This window comes from Ascaphus truei, chromosome 18, assembly GCF_040206685.1.
Source record: "Ascaphus truei isolate aAscTru1 chromosome 18, aAscTru1.hap1, whole genome shotgun sequence".
In the NCBI taxonomy this organism is placed as follows: Eukaryota; Metazoa; Chordata; class Amphibia; order Anura; family Ascaphidae; genus Ascaphus; species Ascaphus truei.
Window position 1 is genome coordinate 14236291 of NC_134500.1, and position 22581 is coordinate 14258871.

General features: G+C 44.6%; 1 protein-coding gene across 1 annotated transcript in view; it reads left to right on the forward strand.

Moving 5' to 3' along the window:
- The first annotated feature begins 16923 nt into the window (after positions 1 to 16923).
- Positions 16924 to 22581, forward strand: part of FBN1 (fibrillin 1) — a 141288-nt gene continuing 135630 nt past the window's right edge. The window contains exons 1-2 of the mRNA XM_075575645.1: positions 16924 to 17084; positions 17341 to 17606. Coding sequence (XP_075431760.1) covers positions 17076 to 17084; positions 17341 to 17606 — 275 coding nt within the window. The 5' untranslated portion in view covers positions 16924 to 17075. The remainder of the gene's footprint in view (positions 17085 to 17340; positions 17607 to 22581) is intronic.

Below are 22581 nucleotides of genomic sequence, written 5' to 3' on the forward strand. Positions count from 1 at the left end.
TCTGGATCACTGGCTAAACTTGCACTTGGCAATCCTGAAGCTATAGCATAAAGGGCCAAAATGTGTTCAGATGTATGGACTTAGTTCTTTCCTGGAATTAAACTTTCTGATAAAACTGGGAAGGATCTTCTCTCGAAAGCCATCATGGGGATGCATCTGAATAGACGTAGTGCGTACTATATCAGCATATTTATTCAACTCCTTTTATAGATGCAGAATTATTCACCATATTGTCCTGCAACTTGTTACAGATCCCTGCAGGAGTTACCAGGGTTAATTTGGTTTCATAATATTTACTGATGTCCGTACTTCTGTCCAACATGTGTCCATTCTGCGACTGCACAGGTAAAAGTGAAGTTATATTATTTAAGTCCAGCATAGAATGTGTTGCTGACCTTTCCAATCCTGAAGGTATAATTCATATAGTGTAGATCAGGGTCGTGCAAACTGGGGGGCTGCCCCCCAGGGGTGGAGTGAGTTTTTGGGGGGCTTGAGGTGGAGGGGGGCAGCAGTTAGAGGTCCCACATTCTCCCACAAGACATTTAAATGAAATGCCGGGGGGCTGCGCGAGGCCTCTATAATTTACCTGGGCTTCCAGCGACGCTTCGTCATGGTAACCTGGCGTCACGTGACCCCATGGCGTCATGTGACATCGCGTTACCATGGCATCGTGATATCGCATGACCCCGCGGCGTTGTTTTCCGCCAGAGCTGGGGGGGAGGGGAGAGGGTGAGGAGAGCAGGCAGAGGGAAAAGATTACGCACCCCTTGTGTAGATAATTTAATCTTGCATGTGTAATTTTTCGTTTGCATGTCAGGCAAGCAGGTCACTGTTCAATTTTTTTTAATTTCTTTTTTCTATATAACCATCCCAAACAAACAAGAACACAGTGTAATACCTTAGGGAGTAGAATTTAATATATACCACAAATTGGGTAGATCTGATTGAAAAAATCGTGGGTGACAAAGATGCATCCAAAGGAATCTTACTCCTTAGGTCAGGGGTCTGCAACCTTTCAAGGAAGAGGAGGCATTTTATAAAAAAAAATATTTGTCCAAAATATTCAGGGAGCCGCAACACATACATGAATATTACACCCCCACAAACACATCCATATACTGTACACACACTAATAGGTATATACTGTATAAGCATTAACATACAACACATTTACTTTAATCAGAATTAGGGCAAGGAAAACATATGTGGGGGAATAAAATGCATCTCACAAAAAAAGTACCTTTTAGTTTTTTTCATTGTTTTTCGGTGCAAAACAGTTTGTCATTTACAAATACACAATACACACTACCCCCTACACACTACACCCCCCTCACACACACATCCCCCCAACCCCCCACACCACACACACTACTTACTTTGGGCCTACCTCTCACCCTCACTGTCCTGCCGGTAACTGCAGGGGGGCCCAGCCCCCCCCCCCGCAGTTACCGACAGGACAGTGAGGGAGAGGCAGCAGCTGGGGTGCGGCAACCTGCGGACAGAGGAGAGACGCATAAAGTTGCGGAAAGAGCAGCAGGTTGCCAACCCCTGCCTTAGGTGATGCCATCACAAAACTATAATGAAAGGAACTCACTGGTGGAACCAGAAATTGGCTTGGAGGTGGAGGTACAAACGTTACTTTAATAAAAAACTAAGAATAAAAACAATTAACAAAGTCAAAACCAAAATTCTTCTTAGCATCACGGCGATGGGTTAAAACTGGAATCCTACTCAAGAATTGGCTAGGTCATGAGCAGGTAAGCAGAGGGTGGCAGCGTTTGTGCCGAATTCCGACTGGTCTGCCTGTTGTGCAGCGCACGCGCTGCTCCGTGCTCTTGCTTCTCCTCGCTGGGGCGTGTGCACAGACCGGCCTCTACGAATTATGTCACGGATTTGCTCAGGCTGCAGCTGGGGAACCTGCCGGATCACTCGCGCATTAACCCTTCACCCTATTCTTTTATTTGTTCTATATAATTTATCCCAAACGATCCATGGAGAAGAATCACACAGCCAAGCAGATCAAAATCTGATTGCCAGCTGATTCCATTCACCAATTTGGTGATATTTATGTATTTCTGTTTACCTAAGTGCCATACAAGTCCTTTTTTTTTTTTAGCATATTTGTTATAATTGGTGCTTAGCACTAGTTTTGAGTTCATCATTGGGCCTTTAACACTGCTGGCTCCTCAGGCAGGATAGGAATGAAAATAATGGTCCATTGGCAAAATCGTACCGGGAAGGAAAGGAACATTGCAATGAATGCACAGTGTACCTCATTAACAGGTTTCTGGGGCTGATGCCACAATATTTTTGTCCATGACAGCTGTATGTCCCAGGGGTAACTTCTGCAAGGCCCTGCTCTAAAATCTTTGATTATTGGCTATCGGAATGCTTACTACCTGTGTGAAGTTGATAGTTTCTAATATGTTACCTACAGAATCTATCCCCTTTACATAAGACAGACATATTACAAAATGATTTTGATTCTGAGTAAATCATTAAAAAAATGCACACTTCCACATATACCTGTCCTAAAAATAAGGCCCTACTATGGATACATAGTAACCCTTTTCTAAGAGGTGGACATGAACCTATTGCACTTGTAGGGGTCTAGATATATATGAACTCTCATATTCTTTTCTGATGAAGTGGCAGAGCGCCACGAAACGCCTTGGAGATTATTGCTCCCCAGCTAGGATCGGTTTGATCTGACCCAGTTGCCTGCATATACTTTGCCCTATTCAACCTGACACGTTCTCTGGCTTGTTCAATTCCACCTGATGCTTACATCTCCGCTATCCACTCAAGGTGCACGACTACCCGGTTTCCCCTGACGGCGTTGGAGACCGTGTGCAGTAAGCTGTGGAGATCCTGAGAGAGACGTGCCCGGCTTTTAAAACTTAAGCTATATCGTGCCACGATACATCTGTGGAGAGATATATCCTATGGAGGGAGGCAACTGCCCCCAGACACGCCACCACTGTGAGCCAAAATACGATAAGCTTGTTTTTAATTTCCTTTTTGTATGTGCGATACTTGCTCCTTTTTACAAATCATTTGAATATACAATACTTCACTATGAGAGTTGTGCACTGTTTTTGTTATGAACTCTCATACGTACAAATGTCAGAAGGCAAAGATACATGCCTTAAAACTAAAGATATTCCACAATCTTGTGGGATGATTTTTGTTGTGCAAAATGTATTAGAGCCTCTGTAGCAGGGACCTAACCCTGTCTCAATGAGGTATCAATAGAAAGCCTCTAGTGGTCTGAGGAATCCAGCAGGGAACTGGTTAATTGCAGCTTGAAACAATTAACCGGCTTTCACCTGGCTAATCAGACCTGTAGAAAAGCCTCCTGCTGGAAACTGCAAGAGACTCCTGAGCACCACTGTGCTGCCAAAGAAGATGATTGTCTTGAGCACACAGAAGGACCCAGACCATAGAGATTCCAGGGCACAGCCGACCCTAGAACTCTCCTAAGGCTGGCCCCTCAACGGACACCAACTAGACTGAGACAAAGAGCCACTGCTTACAGGCACCTCTTTAGATGTTGGGGTGATAGGTTGGTAAGAAGCTTATCCTCCCAGCCCTGCAGGTAGGGACTGGGGAAGTGAGTTAGCCCTTACAAAGGGATAGTGTGTGTGTGTGTGTGTGTGTGTGTGTGTGTGTGTGTATATAAATACGTATATATAAATATATATATTGCCTTAAACTGTATCACTTAAAGTCACGGGCTGAATAAATGCCACTGTTTAATTTCCCCCAAAACTGTCCCCCTAGTCGTACCTCTCCATGTGTCTCTTACAGCCTCTTCACAAGATGTTTTGGGCGGCAGCCCTTTAGTTTGAAGAAGTCTTGTTAGGAGGCCTGTCTCCGCTCTGACATTTAAGTTGTATTTGGTAACATTGTGATACTCCGGTTGGAGTTCTTGTGTGAATAAATATGCAATAAGTGATGATATATTTTGTATTGATATGCTTTTCGGTGTGCATGCTATTCTGGAGTATTATTACTGTTAAAGTGGCAGAAAACTGTGTAACCCCCTGTGTTATGAGCTCACACACTGTCACACTGGCCCCCTGGCAGGTTTCTCTCCAATGTGCTCTGGACATGTGACTATGATGGACATGAAAGCAGCCAGTAATAACGGCTGTTGAAGAGGAGGGACTGTGAGGGAGAGGAGCCTTTAGGAAGCAGGGCGGCCATGTTGGATCAGATCGGTGCGTATCAGGTCTGGTCTAGGTCTGCAAAGAGTGCATGTGGCAGCTGGAAAGAGAGCTACAGTTCCAGATGTGGAGCGAGAGAACAGGCGCTGCTGGAAGGGACCCTCTGGCTATAAAAGCACAGCGGTACCGAAGCACCTTTTTTGAAGAACAGGCCTGCAACAGGTACCGTACACCACGAGCTACCAGGGTGTGCCGGCACCTTCACAAGCCAACAAACCCAGGATTGGGTGGCTACTACACCACTGACTCACACCCATGTATCGTTATGTGGGGATTGTATATTACCCTGTATTATCCTCATCCGAGGATCCCAAGGTACTGTAAACTAGTTGTATTGTTCATATTGTGTCTGTTATTCCTGCCGTCTGACCGTAGACCACGTGTGGCCATGTAAGTATGAAGAGGGACTCGGGCCCCAGCCTCAGCTAAAGTTATAAGTCTGAGAGCCAAAAGTAGAAGGGTTACACAAGCAAGAACTTGGTGAGATTATTTTGTATGTTCTTAAATTGTGGAATGTACTGTTGCATTGCTTCCAAATGAGTAACAATTGTTGGCAAAACAACATTCTCCATCTGCTTAGCAGCCCACTTTAACATGTTCAATGCTAGAGGTGTATGAAACACATTGATTCTTTCTACATTGCAGGTCCCTCTGACCATGAACACCAAAACATGTGTGTATATGGGACAAGAACTCCCTTCTCTCAATGTTTACTTTTAGATTGTATGCATTTATTCAAGTTTTATGTTCAATTTCCCAGTAACATACCAACATAGAATTTGATGGCAGATAAGAGCCTCTTGGCTCATGAGTCTGCCCATTTTCCTCTCTGCGGTGAAGCTTTAGAGCAAGGGTGGGCCAACTCCAATCCTCTACGGCCACCAACAGGTCAGGTTTTTAGGATATCCTGCTTCAGCGCAGGGTCTAAAACAGACTGAGCCACCTATTTGGCCCTTGGCTTTCTGTCGTGTTTAGGAGAGCCATGTGCAGGGCCTACAATGTAGCCCCCTGGTGCCTGTGCTGAGTGCCGCGCTGACTGATCGTCAACAACGCTCTGCAGTTTCCATGTCCTATGCTGCTTTGCGGGTGTGCTGACCAGCAGCAGTGGTGGTGATTGACAGATCAGTCTCTGTGGTTCGTGCCTTGGTGGGGGAGGGGGGTGGTGTGTGAGGGTGACTGAGGTGCACGAGAGCTGGGGCCAGGAGCGAGTCTGAGCGATCCAGGCCTCTCCCCGCCCCTGCTCTCCTATCACATAGAGGGAAAGGACAGGGAGAGGAGTGTCTGTCAGCAGCGGCGGATTTGAAAATCCCCATGGCACATAGCTGTTGTGACCGTCTCCTTACCTGCCGCCCCCTCCTCCTGAACCGCAGCGTAAAATGACGTGGGCCATGGTAACGCGACATCACAACGTAATTTGACGCTGATGTTGCCTTGCCATGGAACGAGACGCTGTGTGACGTCACGTTGGTGACATCCGCTGCGCCATCTGACGCTGCAGTTCAGAAGAAGGTGGGCGGCAGCAAGGAGGCTGCCGCAACAGCTGAGTGACTTCCCATCAGGCACGATAGGGCGGTAAAAGTATATGGGGGCAGACATTTTTGCTGCCCCAAAATTTTGCCGCCTGGGCCTAATGGGAAGTGTGTGTGTGTGTGTGTGTGTGTGTGCGCGCGCGCGCCTCCCCAAGATGCTAAGTTATTTATATTTTTGTACACTCCTGGCTGCAATAGATCTATCCCAAACATTTTGTAATCCTTTTATTATACTAGCCCCCTACCACCTCTACTGGGTGGCTAATTCTACAAATTCAGTACCCTTCCTGTAAAGAAGTACGTCCTCTCCTTTCTCCTTGGCCTGCTACCCTCAAACTTCAGAGCATGGCTTCTTGCTACAGTATTCAAGTTGTATGTCTTATTTACACTAGTCTGTATAAACTGCTGTGTACAAGGTTGGCATACATAAATAAAGATGTGTCCGTAAAACTAGCTGATGGGACAATCAAAAATAAACAATTATAAAACATAGACTGCAATATAATTAAGAAGTTTATGACCATGTTTATTATTTAAAGCACATTAATAATTATTAATTTTCTGACAAAATCGCATTTATTTACACTTGTGATTTCAAGTTAATATAAAAATATTACAATGGTATAAATATTATCTTGGAAACATTAATCCTGTCCCTGCTTTAGAATGTCAAGGAATCCTCCCTACACGGAACATCTGTTCGCTGCAAGAAAAGTTAAGCATACAAGGGAATTCAATGCATTAGGGGAGACATGTTTCCTCCCTACTTTGTGTTCACAACATTTAAATAAAATGACATTTTCTGCCATATTTAACATGCACACCCAAATATCTAAATCACTTAAATCTTTCATTTTTATGATGCAATTTTGTAAACAAGGGTGGAATACAGGATAAAAGTTTAAATGAAGTCCGTTGATACTGGAGTTCACTTAAGGACTGTTGCATTTAATATCCATAAAAAACAACAACTCTATTTTGCCCTGTGTGCACTCACTGTACCAAGATGGTAAACCACTTTCTCTTTAGATAGGGAAAAAATTATTGGAGGCTTGAGGATATGTTAACTATAGGAGAGTTTGCAATGCATTACAGAATGGTGTGTGTTTAAAGCGGGTGTCCCACATACTAGAAAATATAGGCTGTCACCGGAGACCAGGACCAAGGCACCAGATAGGACAAAGTTGTCAAATAAAGCAGGGATGCGCAATCTTTTTCCCCTGTGCCCTCCTGCCGGCTCTCCCCCCCCCTCCACGCGCCCACACTCCTTACCTTGGCTCAGGTGTTCTGACATCACGTTGCCATGGCGACGCGTCCCCAGAAGCTGTTTACAAACGCCGCGCCCCACGCAGAGAGCGGTTTGCCCAATGAGGCCGGACCAGCTCTGTAACGCCCTTCCACCATGTCCAGAGACAGCACCCGCTTCATCACAGCCTCGATATGCTTCCGCTCGGGCGAAGGCACCATGGCCCGGTCATTAGGCAGCGTCCATGCTGCTGAAGACCGCGTGGAGGTGTCAGCACATGGCGCAATCACATTGCCTAAAGGCATTGATCGCGCCCATAGTCTGCGCAGGCACGCGCTCGCGACAGCAAGAGGGGGTGCACGTTGCGCAGGGAATCAGTTCAAACTGATTTCCCGCCGCGACGGGCAGGTCACGTGATGTCACAGACACGCCCCTACAGGGAAACCCCCTCCTTCCCAGGAGAGTGGCTTGTAAGCCGGCCTCCTATCAGTCATAGGTCCCCCTTGTAATACCAGGCTACTCCTGAACTTTATAGTTAACACATGTAGCCATGTATAAAAATGATCCAGTTATGGAGGTCTGCAGCAGTTAAGGCTGTCAGATACAATTAATAGTTATCTACACTGTGATCAGGGACCTTACACAGGTGGTGATCTCCCTTAGGGGAGAGGTGGAAACAACTCCATTAGGAGAAGGAGGAACCTTCCAGATGGAGTGCAGCAAAGGAATGAGCGGCTGAGTACGACCGCTGTGAGGGGCAGTCTGTCTGAAAATGCTAATAAAGATGCCCAGTTTCACAATACCCTTGCTGTGCATGTGTGGAGTCATTACACAGAAGGAGGCACCACAGAGGAGGTCCTCATCAGACACATCCCCCTGCGGTCGCAGAGATCCTGATGAGGTGGAGGCGCTGCATCAGATGTGAGTAGGACTCAGATCACACTACCTCAGATGCCTGTCGTGCTGATATCCCCATACTAACCAAGCGGGAGACTCAGGAGTCCTGTAAGCCAGCAGGTGCACCACACGCTGTCCATACATGTAATGGGGCTAGTAGACCACAGGGGCCAATGTGAGATTGGGTGGGCTAGGAAAAACCATTACAATTGGAGGCGCTGCTGAGATACCTATCAACAGGACAGGCTTATGCTAGGCACACTAGGACACAGGGAGAGTGTATGCTGCCAGTCAGTGCTGTGTATGGGGACGGAGCCTAGGGGTAGTCAGGAGTGTGATGGATTTGTCAGCTCGCAAAGGACAACCTAGGATCCTGAGAGGGGTACAGTGGTTCTGGAGACAGGGCTATAGCTGTTCTAGTCACCTTGAGGCAGCTAGTTTGTAGGATGTCTAAAGGAATAGCCTGTTAACTTGGTCAGGACTTCTGGAGAGGGTCTGCGCTAGGCTGCCCAATAGTAGGTAGACGCCCAAGTACTGCATGGGAGAAGCCAGAGTACTCTAGCCAGGAGCCAGGACACTTACCGCAGAGCACAGACTGGGGGGAGGTGGACACAGCATACACTGAGAGAGTGAGCCTAGCCTGAGGTAGTGCAACATGAGTCAGACGTACATTAGATACATGTAGGTGGTGCATCGTGGCATTCTTTATTGCATCGGAATGGCAGCTGCCCCGCAGAGAGGAGCTCCATGTGCGATAACAGTAACTACAAAGTAAAAATGGCGACAGCAAGAAGGGAAGATCCGCGTGATGCGGAGAGTCCAAGATGGTGGACCGCGGCTGATGAAGGGAGCGCACGTGGTGTGCGTACCAAGGAAGAACAAGCTGCAGAAGGAACTTTTGCCAGCATGTTGTGGAATGGTGCCAAGGCGGTGGCCACGCCGTTTTGGTCCTGTCTGGGACCTCGGGGTGTTACCCTGGAGGACAGTGTTGAGGACATTGTGGTTGGGTGCGGAGAAAACGGAGAATCTGCTTGCCAGACGGTGAGCTACAACCAAAAATCTACCTCAGTTGCTTATGTGAATGGCCGTGTAAACCAAGATGGCGGCTCCCGCTTCCCTTGGAGACCGCGTGGGTCGAGTGCAGAGAATGCTGCAAATACACAAGTTGCAAGGAGTTGGCCGGGATTGGCGCCAAGCAAAGAACGCCACCCTGCTGGGGGGGTATGGCGCGATAGCTGTGGCCGCGCCCTCATGGACTGTAACAGGTTCAGAGCCAGTGCTGGGTCACCCAGTGAATCTGTGAGACCCTCCCCTAATATCTACCAGGGGGAGTGGTTTCCAATTTTGCCAAATGAGAGTGGAGCTGGCTGAGGGAGGAGTTAACAAACCGACTCCTGCCCTTCAGATGCGAGGAGCTGGTGAACAGGCAAGACCACTACAGAAAGTGTCCCCTGTAATCAGCGCTATCGGCAGAAAGGAAAAAGAGATGGACATCTCGGCTCACCCCTACTCGTTGCCAGGAGGCTTCCTGGTAATCAAGGCGGGTGACACCGAATCGATAAGGTGCCTGTGCATGCAGTGCCGACTGCCAGGTGGTGTAGCCAGCAAAACGGCCAGGTGCCCCCAATGTGGCATCCACTACCTATGGGCCGTGCAGCCCTTTGTGCCGGGACAGACCGTGGAGGCGGGAGCGGACACAGCCAAACTGACGGCTGAAGCCTCGCCCTTGATCAAGAAGGAACCCGTTGATCCCGGAGAATGGGGAAAGCTCCTGATAATTGCGACGGAGCCTAAAGAGAAAGGGGTCTACAACCGCGGTGAGAACCTGGAACCTCACCGTCGGGTCCCCTACGGGAGTGCCACTCCCCGAGTCGGAGTTCGGATCCTCGGACGAGGAGCAAGCGACCCCGACGTCGGAGGTGATGCGCCTACCGGCGGACCATTATAGCGGTGCTGCAAAAGAACCAGCACTTACTTGTGTCGCTGCGAAGCGGAGTCTCGAGGGGCCGAGGTTGCCTGTGTGGAGACAACCGGAGCGGCGGAGTCCCACGGCCGTGGTGACTTCCAGCGCGGAAGGAGGAGAAGACCCCAACCCGAGCTGATGGAGCGGTGAGACACACCCTTACCCTCCACAGGCGCCGGTGGTGGCAACGGCAGAGGAAGGCATAGCCCAGGCCCAAGCAGAGCGGAGATCTGAACCTTCACTTCCGGCGGCGGATGTCATTCTGGAGGAAGAGGTTCCGGTGGGGAGCCCAACCCAAGATGGCGGCGGTGAGTCCCTCGAGATGACGTCACCTCCGGTGGACATAGCAGAGCGGGATGGAAGATGGCCACGTCCTTGCGACCGCCGTGCTGCGCCAGGTCGCCTGGGTCCGGGAAGAGCTGGCAGGCCCTGCAGAAGCCTGGGAATCGTGAGATGGGTGAACCGGAATGCCAGTCTGATGGTACCGGTCAAGGTAGCGAGAAGGTGCGGGTCGTAGCCCCGCGTCTGCCGACAGCATTTCCCTATGCCCAACCCCCGGCCATAGTTAAGACACCTGCCCCTGTCACTTCCTCATCTGGGTCCCAGTCTAGCGAAGGGTTGTCCGGGGAATCACGGGCCACTTCCGAGGAACGGACTGGAGAGAACCTAGACTGGGGTGATTGCTTTACATCCGATGACGGATCGGGCAGGGAAATGCATAGGAGAAAAGAGTCGTCTTGTACAAGTGGGAGCCACAGTATGGATGTAAAATACAGGCCTAAACGCCTAGGGTCGAATTCTAGATCTACGGGTACTTCAGGGATATCGTCTGGGGGAGAGCCAGAAGACAGTGAGGGTACAGTGGCGGTACCGGAGAGCGTCAGGGAGAGAGACCAGGTGGTGGGCGCCCAAGTTTGAGGGGTATGAGGCCTGGTTGGACCGTACGTGGTTCATATTGAGGAGAGAAGGAATCGTGGATTACTGGTGGGGCGTAGGGGAGTTCACAGAGGAAGAACGATTAGAGGAACTTCGACTACGGTGGCATGATATACATGCAGGGGTAGTGGATCCCCGAGGATCGGCCATATTTAGGGACCCAGTAGAACCGGACGAGCCATTATCATGGGTGTTGCCGGGCAGGCAACAAGAAGTTGATCCGCACTAGTAGGGCTGAAAGAGCCATTGTGACAAAGTATAAAAAGTCCCATGGGTTGGAATATCCTTATGTGCCAGAACCCTTGATGCAGGAAATTGAGGATGGGAGAGCTGCGTGCTTAAGGGAAACTATAGAAGAGTACATCATGAACAAGTCTGGTGGGTACGCTGGGTATAAGACAGAGGAGCGGATCACACAGCTGATGAGGGTGTGGAGTGTTGGGCGCAACATTTATATGCACCGGATGGAGTACCGGTCAGAAAGTGGGCTGCCTAGAGAGCATAGTGTGAGAGTTAAGGATATAACTGGTAGGGAGGTGCAAAAGCCAGATCCTAGGCACTACTATTATTATAGTAGAATGGGGATTCTCCTTAGGAGGCAGTGCAGTCTGCCGGTCAGCAGGCACTGTTTGTGGTTATGCTATGATGTAATATGATAAGAACTGTATAATGTATTTTATATATATGCTGTTGGTTATGTGTTGCAGTGCTGCCTGGAGGAAGGTTCTGCAAATTTAGATCCCAGCCGGGACGTTGGGGTTCACCAGGGGGAGAATGTAGCCATGTATAAAAATGGTATACAGTTCTTTCTCATGCTGGCAGTAAACCTGGTAAGTTTGCAGGATTGCCAGCATCAATCATGGTTGATTGCCCTCACACCCTGGTGAGGTGTCATATATACACAAGGGAAGTGGTAACATGCTCTGTGTCCACTGTTAGTGACACGAGGTGTGACTGTTTTCTGCGTCTATATAAGACACAGCACTGCCTAAAGTTAGTGTGTGTCTGTAGTGGTTGGAGAGTGTTAATCAAGAGATCAGTTATGATCCAGTTCTGGAGGTCTGCAGCAGTTAAGGCTGTCAGATACAATTAATAGTTATCTACACTGTAATCAGGGACCTGACACAGGTGGTGATCTCCCTTAGGGGAGAGGTGGAAACAACTCCATTAGGAGAAGGAGGAACCTTACAGATGGAGTGCAGCAAAGGAATGAGTGGCTGAGTACGACCGCTGTGAGGGGCAGTCTGTCTGAAGATGCTAATAAAGATGCCCAGTTTCACAAGACCCTTGCTGTGTATGTGTGGAGTCATTACACAGAAGGAGGCACCACAGAGGAGGTCCTCATCAGACACATCCCCCTGCGGCCGCAGAGATCCTGATGAGGTGGAGGCGCTGCATCAGATGTGAGTAGGACTCAGATCACACTACCTCAGATGCCTGTCGTGCTGATATCCCCATACCAACCAAGCGGGAGACTCAGGAGTCCTGTAAGCCAGCAGGTGCACCACACGCTATACATACATGTAATGGGGCTAGTAGACCACAGGGGCCAATGTGAGATTGGGTGGGCTAGGAAAAACCGTTACACACACACATAACAATACAACCAGGCCCTGCAGGATTTGTTCCCAACACTGCCCACTCTGTACTGGGACTTACAGTGCTAGCGGGGCCAGAGAATTAGTAGCCCAAGGGGACCTGGCTACACCTATATTGTATGTGAGTTTTAATGGCCTAAATACCATGATGAGTTAGATTCAGGAGTGAATGAGAAGTAAGATATCTTATGGCACAATGCATTCACTATTCATTGGTTGAGTTGATCAGATAATATTGTATGCACCATTAACAATGTACTTACAAGAATGGATGGACACTACTATACAACAAAAATTGTGTCGTATCGGTCATGGAAAACACAAGCACAAAAAGTAATAATCTATGATAAATTAGCCACCATTAGCCATTCTTGGAACGGGATTCATTTATATAAACTAGAGAATTGACTAAATCCTCTTTTTCCTGGCAGCTGTAGACCATTATCAACAGTAAGTGATATACAAGTCCAAATATCTTCGGACCTGTTTGATAATACATTTTTTGACGTCACTTCTTGCTGAAACTGGACACTTCGCACAGCACAGCTAAGACTTCAAGAAACATTGCATGTTTTAACAATGATTGGGAAATTCGAAAGCAAGCCCAACGTGGTCTCTCATATTATACTTTTGAGTGTATCTATATCTTTATTTATATAGCGCCATTAATGTACATAAAGCGTCACAGCAGTAATGAACGTGACATAATACTATAAATATAAAAAAATACAATGGGAATAAGCACTTTAGACATAAATGTAGCATTAGGAAAAGGAGTCCTTGCTCCAAAGAACTTACAATCGAAGTGGTAAATAGGATGAACGTACAGAGACAGTAGGGAGGTGTTCTTGAGGCCAAGGTCGATGTTTGAAGTGTATAGTATCAGCCATGGAGCTACACGTATGCTTCGTTAAGGAGTGTCATTAACGATTAAAAAAAAAATCAACTGATCAGAGAGGCACAGAATGAACGATGGTTAAGATGGAAGGAAATGGTTTAGGGATTCTCAACGAATGCCAAAAGAATGAATTATATAAGGGAGAATAAAGTGAAGTGGAGCCACATGACGGTGATTGTTGAAACCCAGTGTTTTTCCAGTAACTTGTGCAGTCTGATAATATGCGGTGAGAAGTAGAACCAATATATACTGATTTAGGTATAGAGGTTCTCAGGAACCAGTCTTCCACTGAGCCACTGATTGAGCCACCTGTGCTGAAGCTGGGATAGCCATAAAACCTGACCTGTTGGGGGGGAGGATTGGAGTTGAGAACCCCTGGTTTAGCCTGTTACAAATGGATCATTTGCCATTTTTATATATTTGTCTGCAGTTGCAGGACTTGATAAATATGTTGATCACACACTTTATTACGGACTTGTCAATTACTCATGTACATGTAGCTGGATTCCCCAAACAGTCATAAAGAGGGTTTGCCTGTAAAAAGAAGAAGACCGTGAGCCTTAGGGAAACAAAGAGGGCTGATTTTGTATTTCATTTTTTTAAGTGTATTTTACTGTTTCTCTGTTTTATTGCCGAGTTATTTGATGTACAACGCCTTGATAAAATGTATTCATTTTTTTTAACAAATACACATTTATCAAAACTTGACCTTAAACTTTATGACTAACTGTTATTTTTGGCCAATTTCTGTGAAACGGCATTCAATGCAGATTATGTTACATTAGCTACACTTCAGTAATGTAAATGTGGCATTCAATGATACTCCTAGTGTATCGGATTTCATGTTCTGGTCATTTAAACATTATGTTGCAAGAAGGGTGGGTTACTTTACAATCAGATGATCGTCCCATATTAAAGGGAAAAAAATTCGAATTTTATAGTATTTTTTTAATGTTACCATGTATGGTTTCTATAGGGACATTGTGATATACACTTATCTGTATACCATCACATTTATATTGGACTGTGTGAACCTCAGAAGTTTGGTTACCTTCAAGCACCATGATTTTCGCTTCTTTGCTGCCTGTTACCCTAATTGAAGTAGATATATTTATTGTAGGCTTGGGGGTATAACATATTAATGCCTTCAAAATAAATATGTACATTGTAAGAGAAGGCTAGTTTCCATCGCTCCTCTTTAGATAACAGATTCTGGGAGCCATGTCAGTCTATTTTCAACTGTGCAAAAATGAACGAGTAGTTCAATAGTAGGTTATGCCGTTATGGTATCGTATATAAGCCGGTGAGGTTTTCAGGATATCACTGCATAAGCACAGGTGGCTCAATCAGTCCCTGCTTCAGCACAGGTGGCTCAATCATAGTCTCAGCCCCTGATTGAGCAACCTTTGTGGCAGCTGGGATATCCTGAAAACCTGACCTGTTGGGGAGGGGGGCTTGAGGACTGGAGTTGTATACTAAAGTATAATTCTGAGTTATGAACTCTTGTTCAAAGAAGATCTGGTTTCAGAAAACCGTGGAGACATGCCTACCTTTTTTCTCTAAAAGTTGATGTCCAAAGGTATATTTAAAATACACTGTAGTACCATCTGCAGCTACCCAGATTTTAACTTCAACTCCTATGTTAAAAAACAATGGCACTAAAGAGAGAATTTTTATTTATTTTATTATATCCTAAACTAAAGGTACAGCCAACAGTTGCACATCTTTCCTTTTAAGGCAAAACAAATACTATTTAGTTTTAAAACAGCTAAATCAGTTATAACTGAGCTTCAAATAAATAGTTTCATGCCAGTTCTTGCATCATTATGACGTTTGTATTAAACGTTAGTACAGTACTTGTTAACATGTAAGTTACTGCAGATGCATTCATTTTGCAGTTTACAAATGATTAATGAAAGATTCCCCTTCTCAGAGTTACAAACATGGACATTGGAAATAAGTTACCAAGAAAATATACTTTCTTGCATGGGCGATTGGACGCTGCTGAGTTTAGTGTGTGCTTTTGACTTCATATAAATCTCTATTGCCTAATAAAATACCATGTATGACTGGTGAAGGCTTGAAACCTTTTGTACAGCAATATTTACTATCATGCTGGTCTATTAAAATGTAAAACAACCTGCAACAAAGATTCACTTTTCCAGAATCATAACAGCCCGTTGCTATTCCATCAGTTTACGAACACACTAGGTGTAAAAGTGCATTATTAAAAGTGCAGTCAGCGAGATCAAGGGCATCTGGAGTCATTTGTGTGTGGTTTAAATACTGTAAATCAATGTTTTTCAACCAGGGTTTCTAGTACCCCTTGGGTTCCCTGCAATGTTGTGGTCATTTGAAAATTGTATCAAACACAGAAAAATGTTCAATGCATCTGATCACAGACACGCTATTAGAGATTTTTGGGGATCCTTACAATGCATCTGATCTCAAACACGCTATTAGAGAGGGTTGGGGTTCCTTACAATGCATCTGATCTCAGACGCGCTATTAGAGAGGGTTGGGGTTCCTCAGAATTTCACTTATGGTTCCGTGACAAAAAAAAAATGGTTGGAAGCCATTGTTGTAGATGCTTCTAAGAGGTGAGTTTTCAGCTGGGCTTTGAATGTGGAAAGTGAAGGTTCTTGATCAGTATTGAGTGGAAGTGTGTTCCATAGGTAGGTAGAAAGAGATGGATGAGAGATTTTTAACCTTTTGACTGCCATTTGGGCAGCAGCACCAGCATGCTTCAGCCCCCCGGCACTGATTGCATGACTGCTTCTCGGTCACTGATGACAGAATGGAAGTCATCCCCTTTTCTTCATCATCAGTGAAGATCGCGCTCCTGCGCTCCCCTAGTGCAACCAGCTGCCATTTTGGAGTGCTAGACCCCATGACATAGTGCAGGGTGACCAACTCTAGTCCTCAGGGGCCACCAACAGGTCAGGGTTTCAGGATATCCCTGCTTCAGCACAGGTGGCTCAATCAGACTGAGCCACTGATTGAGCCACCTGTCCTGAATCAGGGATATCCTGAAAACCTGACCTGCTGGTGGCCCTTGAGGACTGGAGTTGACTACTCCTGTCACCTGTGCTGAAGCAGGGACTGAGCCACCTGTGCTGAAGCAGGAATATCTGTGTTTTACAAATATTTATACTGCAAAAATACTGAGGGGGAGGATTTGTAGAAGAAATATCTTTTTTTTATAACAATTGGATGATTTTAAATACAAAAATAGTGGTAATTACTAAATACCCCCCAGTACCACAACACTTCAACCACTGCAGATAGTCTTTTTTTGTAAAGCAGGTGTGAAGGAAATGCATCACTTTAAAGGGGCAGTCAAGCCTAACAACTACACAAATAAAGGTATATATGTGTGGCAAGAGAGTAGGACATGGATCAGGGAGACAGCATGTGATGGGCATCTTTTGCTAACCATTCAACTCACTTGCAAGTTGCTCTGCCAGAGAGAGAGAGAGCTCCCTGCACTTTATGCGCACACAGTTCCCCAGCCCAGCAGAGGGGGAGCCCAGCCTCACACCCAGCTACAGCCAAGAAGGGTTGAGCCTGCGAGGGATCAGCCCCAGCCCCTGCCCGTGTGCTCATGATGTTTCTGGGGCGGGTTCATGGTCCCTCTGACTCTATTGGAGGGAACAGCCAGTCCTCTTCGCCTTGCATCCCGTGTATTGTCCCTGACGGCTACTTTGTTCTATAAATTCTACATAGCATTCCATCTGTCCCTAAACCTAAAGGACCATGGCATGTGCTGACTTGGGTGAATGCTGAAGGTAAACTTGGAGATGCTTCCTTAAAGTCTCTCAAACCGCTTGGAAAGTACATTTTAGGGGCTAGGGCAGTGCAGCTTTCTTGCTGCGTAATGGGATTTTTGAAGTAGATATAAGCTTGGAAAGTAGTTGACATTTTAGTTGTAGTGAGAAGTGTTGTCTCTCTATCTGCTGCAGTCTCTCAGCTGCTTCCTAATTTGAGAAGACCTGTTGATTTTTTTTTTTAATTTTTTTTTTTTTTTTTTGGGGGGGGTGGTAGGGGACAGGACCTCTTGGAGCCAACAGACCTCAGCCGGGAAGTGAGCGTAAAGTGGATCAGAAGAAGGAAGCCCCTGTGATCAGCGGCAGGATGCGGTTGGGGGGGCTGCTCTGGTGGGCTGTGGGATTCCTAGTCTTCCTGTCCTTCAGCGCAAGTCAAGGTGCTGAGAAAGATGTGCCAGCTGATCCAGCCAAGGAAGCCAGAGCCAGCAGGGCGAAGAGAAGGGGAGGTGGAGGTGCCGGCGCAGGACACGATGCACTGAAAGGGTAAATTCTTTGGCATTTGTTCTAAAATGCAGTGATCATTACATCTTATTCCTGACACCCCCCACAGATATAGATATATATCATAGATTTTTTTTCTATCCCAACATCTGGCTGTATTAATATATTGATGTCCTGCTTATTAATAATGAATGGTACTTGCTGTGTGCTATTTAATGGTTTCATTCAAAGTGGTTGTTCATGAAGTTAATTGTACAGTGATTTAGTATGTGCCAAACTTTTGCTTGTGACTGTATTGTATTTCCTTATAGTTGAAACATAGATTATATTGACACATCCACTTAGATTGTTGCACCTACTCTATATTGTGTTGTGTTACCTACTGTATATTGTGTTGTGTTAGCGCAGGGTTGCAACCATGTTTAAAGTAGTACAGTGTTTCTCAACCTTTATTTCTACAGCCCCCCCCCCCCCCAATTGAAATGATCCCATTTCTGGGTACCCATCAACTGTCACATTTATTTAAGCTCCAGTAAAACTGGATGGAAACTGAAAATAAGTATTTCATTACAATATGTATGTCTTTATATAGCGCCATTAATGTACATAGTGCTTCACAGTAGTAATACACGTGTCAATCATATAAATAACAAATAATACAAATAACATATCATGAGAATAAGTGCTTCAGACATAAAAGTAACATTTAGGAAGAGGAGTCCCTGCTCCGAAGAGCTTACAATCTAATTGGTAGGTAGGAAGAACGTACAGAGAAAGTAGGAGGGCGTTCTGGTAAGTGCGTCTGCAGGGGGCCAAGCTTTATGTATCGTGTGTATATTATTAGCCAAGGTGCTACTCGTATGCTTCTTTAAGCAAGTGTGTCTTAAGGTGGGTCTTAAAGGTGGATAGAGAGGGTGCTAGTCGGATATTGAGGGGAAGGGCATTCCAGAGGTGTGGGGCAATCAGTGAGAAAGGTTTAAGGTGGGAGAGGGCTTTAGATACAAAAGGGGTAGAGAGAAGACATCCTTGAGCAGAAAGCAAGAGTCGGGATGGTGCATAGCGAGAAGTTAGGGCTGAGATGTAAGGAGGGGCAGAAGAGTGTAAAGCTTTAAAAGTGAGGAGAATTGAGTGTGAGATGCGGGATTTGATAGGAAGCCAGGAGAGTGATTTCAGCAGGGGAGACGCTGAGACAGATTTAGGAAAGAGTAGAGTGATTCTGGCAGCAGCGTTTAGGATAGATTGCAGGGGGGACAGGTGAGAGGCAGGAAGGCCGAACAGCAGGAGTTTACAGTAATCGAGACGGGAGAGAATGAACACTTACAATGATAGTGTTATCACAATTACTGTTTGTAAATTGAACAATAATTTCCTTTTTTTTTTTTTAATGTAATGCAATTTTTTGAATCAGCAATAAATTCCCTTGCTGCCTGTGGGGCAGCAAAACATTGTAGCATTTGTGTTGATACACTAGCAGTGTAATTAGTATTTCCGCAGGGCACCCTTAAGGTTAGTCTGAAGCATCTGTGGGGGGGTGGGAAACACCAGAGTAGTAACTAAGTATTGCGTTTTGTTATTATAAATGAACAAACAAACCCACTTTAGGAACACTCAGTCGCAATAAGAAATGCCCAAAAGACGATCAGGACCAACATTTTTTTCATTTTGGTCCCATTTTGCTATTGAGAACTGTTCAGCATTTTAATTGGTATCTTACAGAAATCATTAACGTTTTGACAGAGTGGTGAATGATCTGATTCTACTCTTCTACCTCCGTTCCTTTTCAGTTGGACTTTTTTTTTTAACCAGAACAGATCTGAAAGGATGCAAACACAGAATGACATGTAATGCAGACTATGGGCGTGGGAAAGGGATCTGGAGATTTTTTTTTTTAAATCAATGGGGAGATGTTAATTCAAAAGGTTTAGATCAGGGGTCTCAAACTCAGTCCTCAAGGACTACCAACAGGGCAGCATTTATGGATATCCCTGCTTCAGCAGAGGGGGCTCAATCAGTGGCTCAGTCTTCGACAGTGCTGAAGCAGGGATATCCATAAAAGGTGGCCTGTTGGTGGCACTTGAGGACTGAGTTTGACACCTCAGGTTTAGATAGAAGTGCAGCATCAGTGATGTATGGAATACTCATCAAAGAAAAAATCAGCCCAGTTGTGGCCATTCAGACCCCTGTGGGGTGAACTGGTGGTCAGAGATAACAAATTAACCTTTAATAAGCCATATAAAATATAGAGAGTAGATCAAACGATTTAGCAGGTGCTACTTTCTATGCACATAGCAGGCCACAGTTTATCATTTGCTACCTTCTGTATTTTGTCCTCTGTGTGCCAATACACAGTATGGTTGCTAATGGTGAAAACTGTGGCTGTACATGACCCAGCTGTTTACATGAGCATATCACCCCGTGGGCACTTTATTTAGGGTCTGATTAGTTTTAGGTTTGATCCCATTGTCATATTGACCGTATTCCTATCCCAGAGGTGAACCCACCCCTATTCAGCATTGGCAGAGCGGGGGTTTCTTTAATGGTTTATGTCAGTGATACATAGTCAAGTGTTTTCTTAGGTATGTTATGTTGCAGAGTTTAATACATAGATTATTGCCAAGGACAGCAAATCCCTTTCCCAAATACCTTGCTGTTTAATATTTGGTTCCACACGGACATACAGTAGTTTGTCCAGGTTCACAAGATGCTGACGCTGGTTCTCTAACAGGGTTCTGCCATAGAACAGTACCACTGGGCCAGCAGTTCTTCCATAATCCATAGCAGAAAATAGAATACTGTAGCCATTTATTTAATAATCTTTAAACAACTGCCAAAGTCTTTATAGTTTGTTGTCCGCTCTTCTCTCTCAGTGGCAGTTCCCATGTCAGTACAAACACTGGAGTCCTTCTTGCTGAAATATGCACATGAAACATGCTGTAGAGAAGCTGTGATGGACTAAAAAGGAATTTATGGGGACAGGATTTAGCTCTGACATCAGTTTTATTAGCAGTTTTCATAGATTTTCAGCCAGGTAGCGGAAAGTTATAAAGAAGAATCAGATTTTTCTCCTCCATAACTGGAAAAAGAAACTGCTTTTATTCCTGGAAAAAATGGAAAGTGCCATAAAACGGAATGTTACCATTGCATTTACTTGTAGGGTGTTCTGAAAATAATAAAGATATATCTTAAAGAAAAATTATATATATATATATATATATATATATATATATATATATATATATATATATATATATATATAAATAAATAATTTTTCTTTAAGATATATATTTATTATTTTCAGAACACCCTACAAGTAAATGCAATGGTAACATTCAGTTTTATGGCATATATATATATATATATATATTTCACATGTGAGCACATTCACATGTCTTAGACAGGTCTGCATCCCTGCCTTTCAACCATTATCATCTAGCATACAGTGCTCCCACTGCAGCAAGGGATTCTGGGAAATGACATGCAAATAAGCACACAATGTGTCACCTTTTGCCTGGACTATCCATACACATGGAGTGTGTGTGTGTGTGTGTGTGTGTGTGTGTGTGTGTGTATATATATATATATATATATATATATATATATATATATATATATATATATATATATATATATATATATATATATATATATATATATATATATATATATATATATATATATATATATATATATACACACACACCATACGATACCGGTTGCAACACGACATCAAGGGACAGCACGCAGGTAAGTAAATCAAAGATTTTGATTTACTTACCTGCGTGCTGTCCCTTGATGTCGTGTTGCAACCGGTATCGTATGGTCTGTTATTGCTTTATGGGATAAGCACCAAAACTTATTTACTTGCATATGGTGTGCCAGCTGTGCATTGGATTCTATATATATATATACATTTTTAAAGCATATATATTAATGCATGTTGACTGGACTTTGTGGTCATTTAAAGGGGCCGTTAAATAAATAAAATATAAACAACTTATCTATGTAATTGACGCCACTCCCCTTGAAAGATTCCGCCTCCTGTAAAGTAACATTTATACGTATATTACACGCGCTTGTTGTGTAAAAATGGCGGTTTCTGTTTTCTTGAGATCTGCCTATTTTAAATGTTATTTGGGTCATTGTTGTTCATCCAGATTATCTGAAAGTCATTATCCTGTCACCATTATCTCAACAAAACAACCAAACTAGAGATTAAGTAAAGATCATAAAAGTATGCCAAAGTATTTGGAGACAGAAGTAAAAAAAAAAAAAAAAAAAATATATATATATATAAGTTATGGTGAGTAAAAAAAAGTGACAAAAACCCTCCACAGGAAAGCAAATATGCAAATACAACGGTATGCTCATCTGCATGTCTTAGGCAGGTCTGCAACCCCGCCTTTCCCCATTATCACCCAGCATACAGCACTTCCACTGCCTATAGGGAACCATGTTAAAAATGGTTTTTGAGGCAAAAAGTGACACTGTGTGCTCATTTGCATGTCATTTCCCAGAATCCCTTGCTGCAGTGGAAGTGCTGTATGCTGGGTGATAATGGGGAAAGGCGGGGTTGCAGACCTGCCTAAGACATGCAGATGAGCATACAGTTGTGTGTGTGTATATATATATATATATATATATATATATATATATATATATATATATATATATATATTCATACTTATATGTTTCTGATTTGTAAAAAAAAGGTGTCAATTACCTACATTTAACCCACTGAGTATTCCTCTGTCACTAGTTCACTTTGGTCCTAGGAGGAATGTCCCCTTAATGATGTAACATTATTAGTTTGAATATCCCATATGTAGAGCCCTAGACATGGGAATTATGTATTTTATTAGTGGGTGAACCCCAATAAAACTCTACTGAGTTCCTCTTTCTGCAGCTTAAGCATTTTGGGGTGCGTCACCGTTTCACTTCCACAGCAGCTGAGCTGCAAATTCCAACCTTTCAGTAACAGAATGTAAAAATATCACCGGTGTGAGCACATTCACGTGTC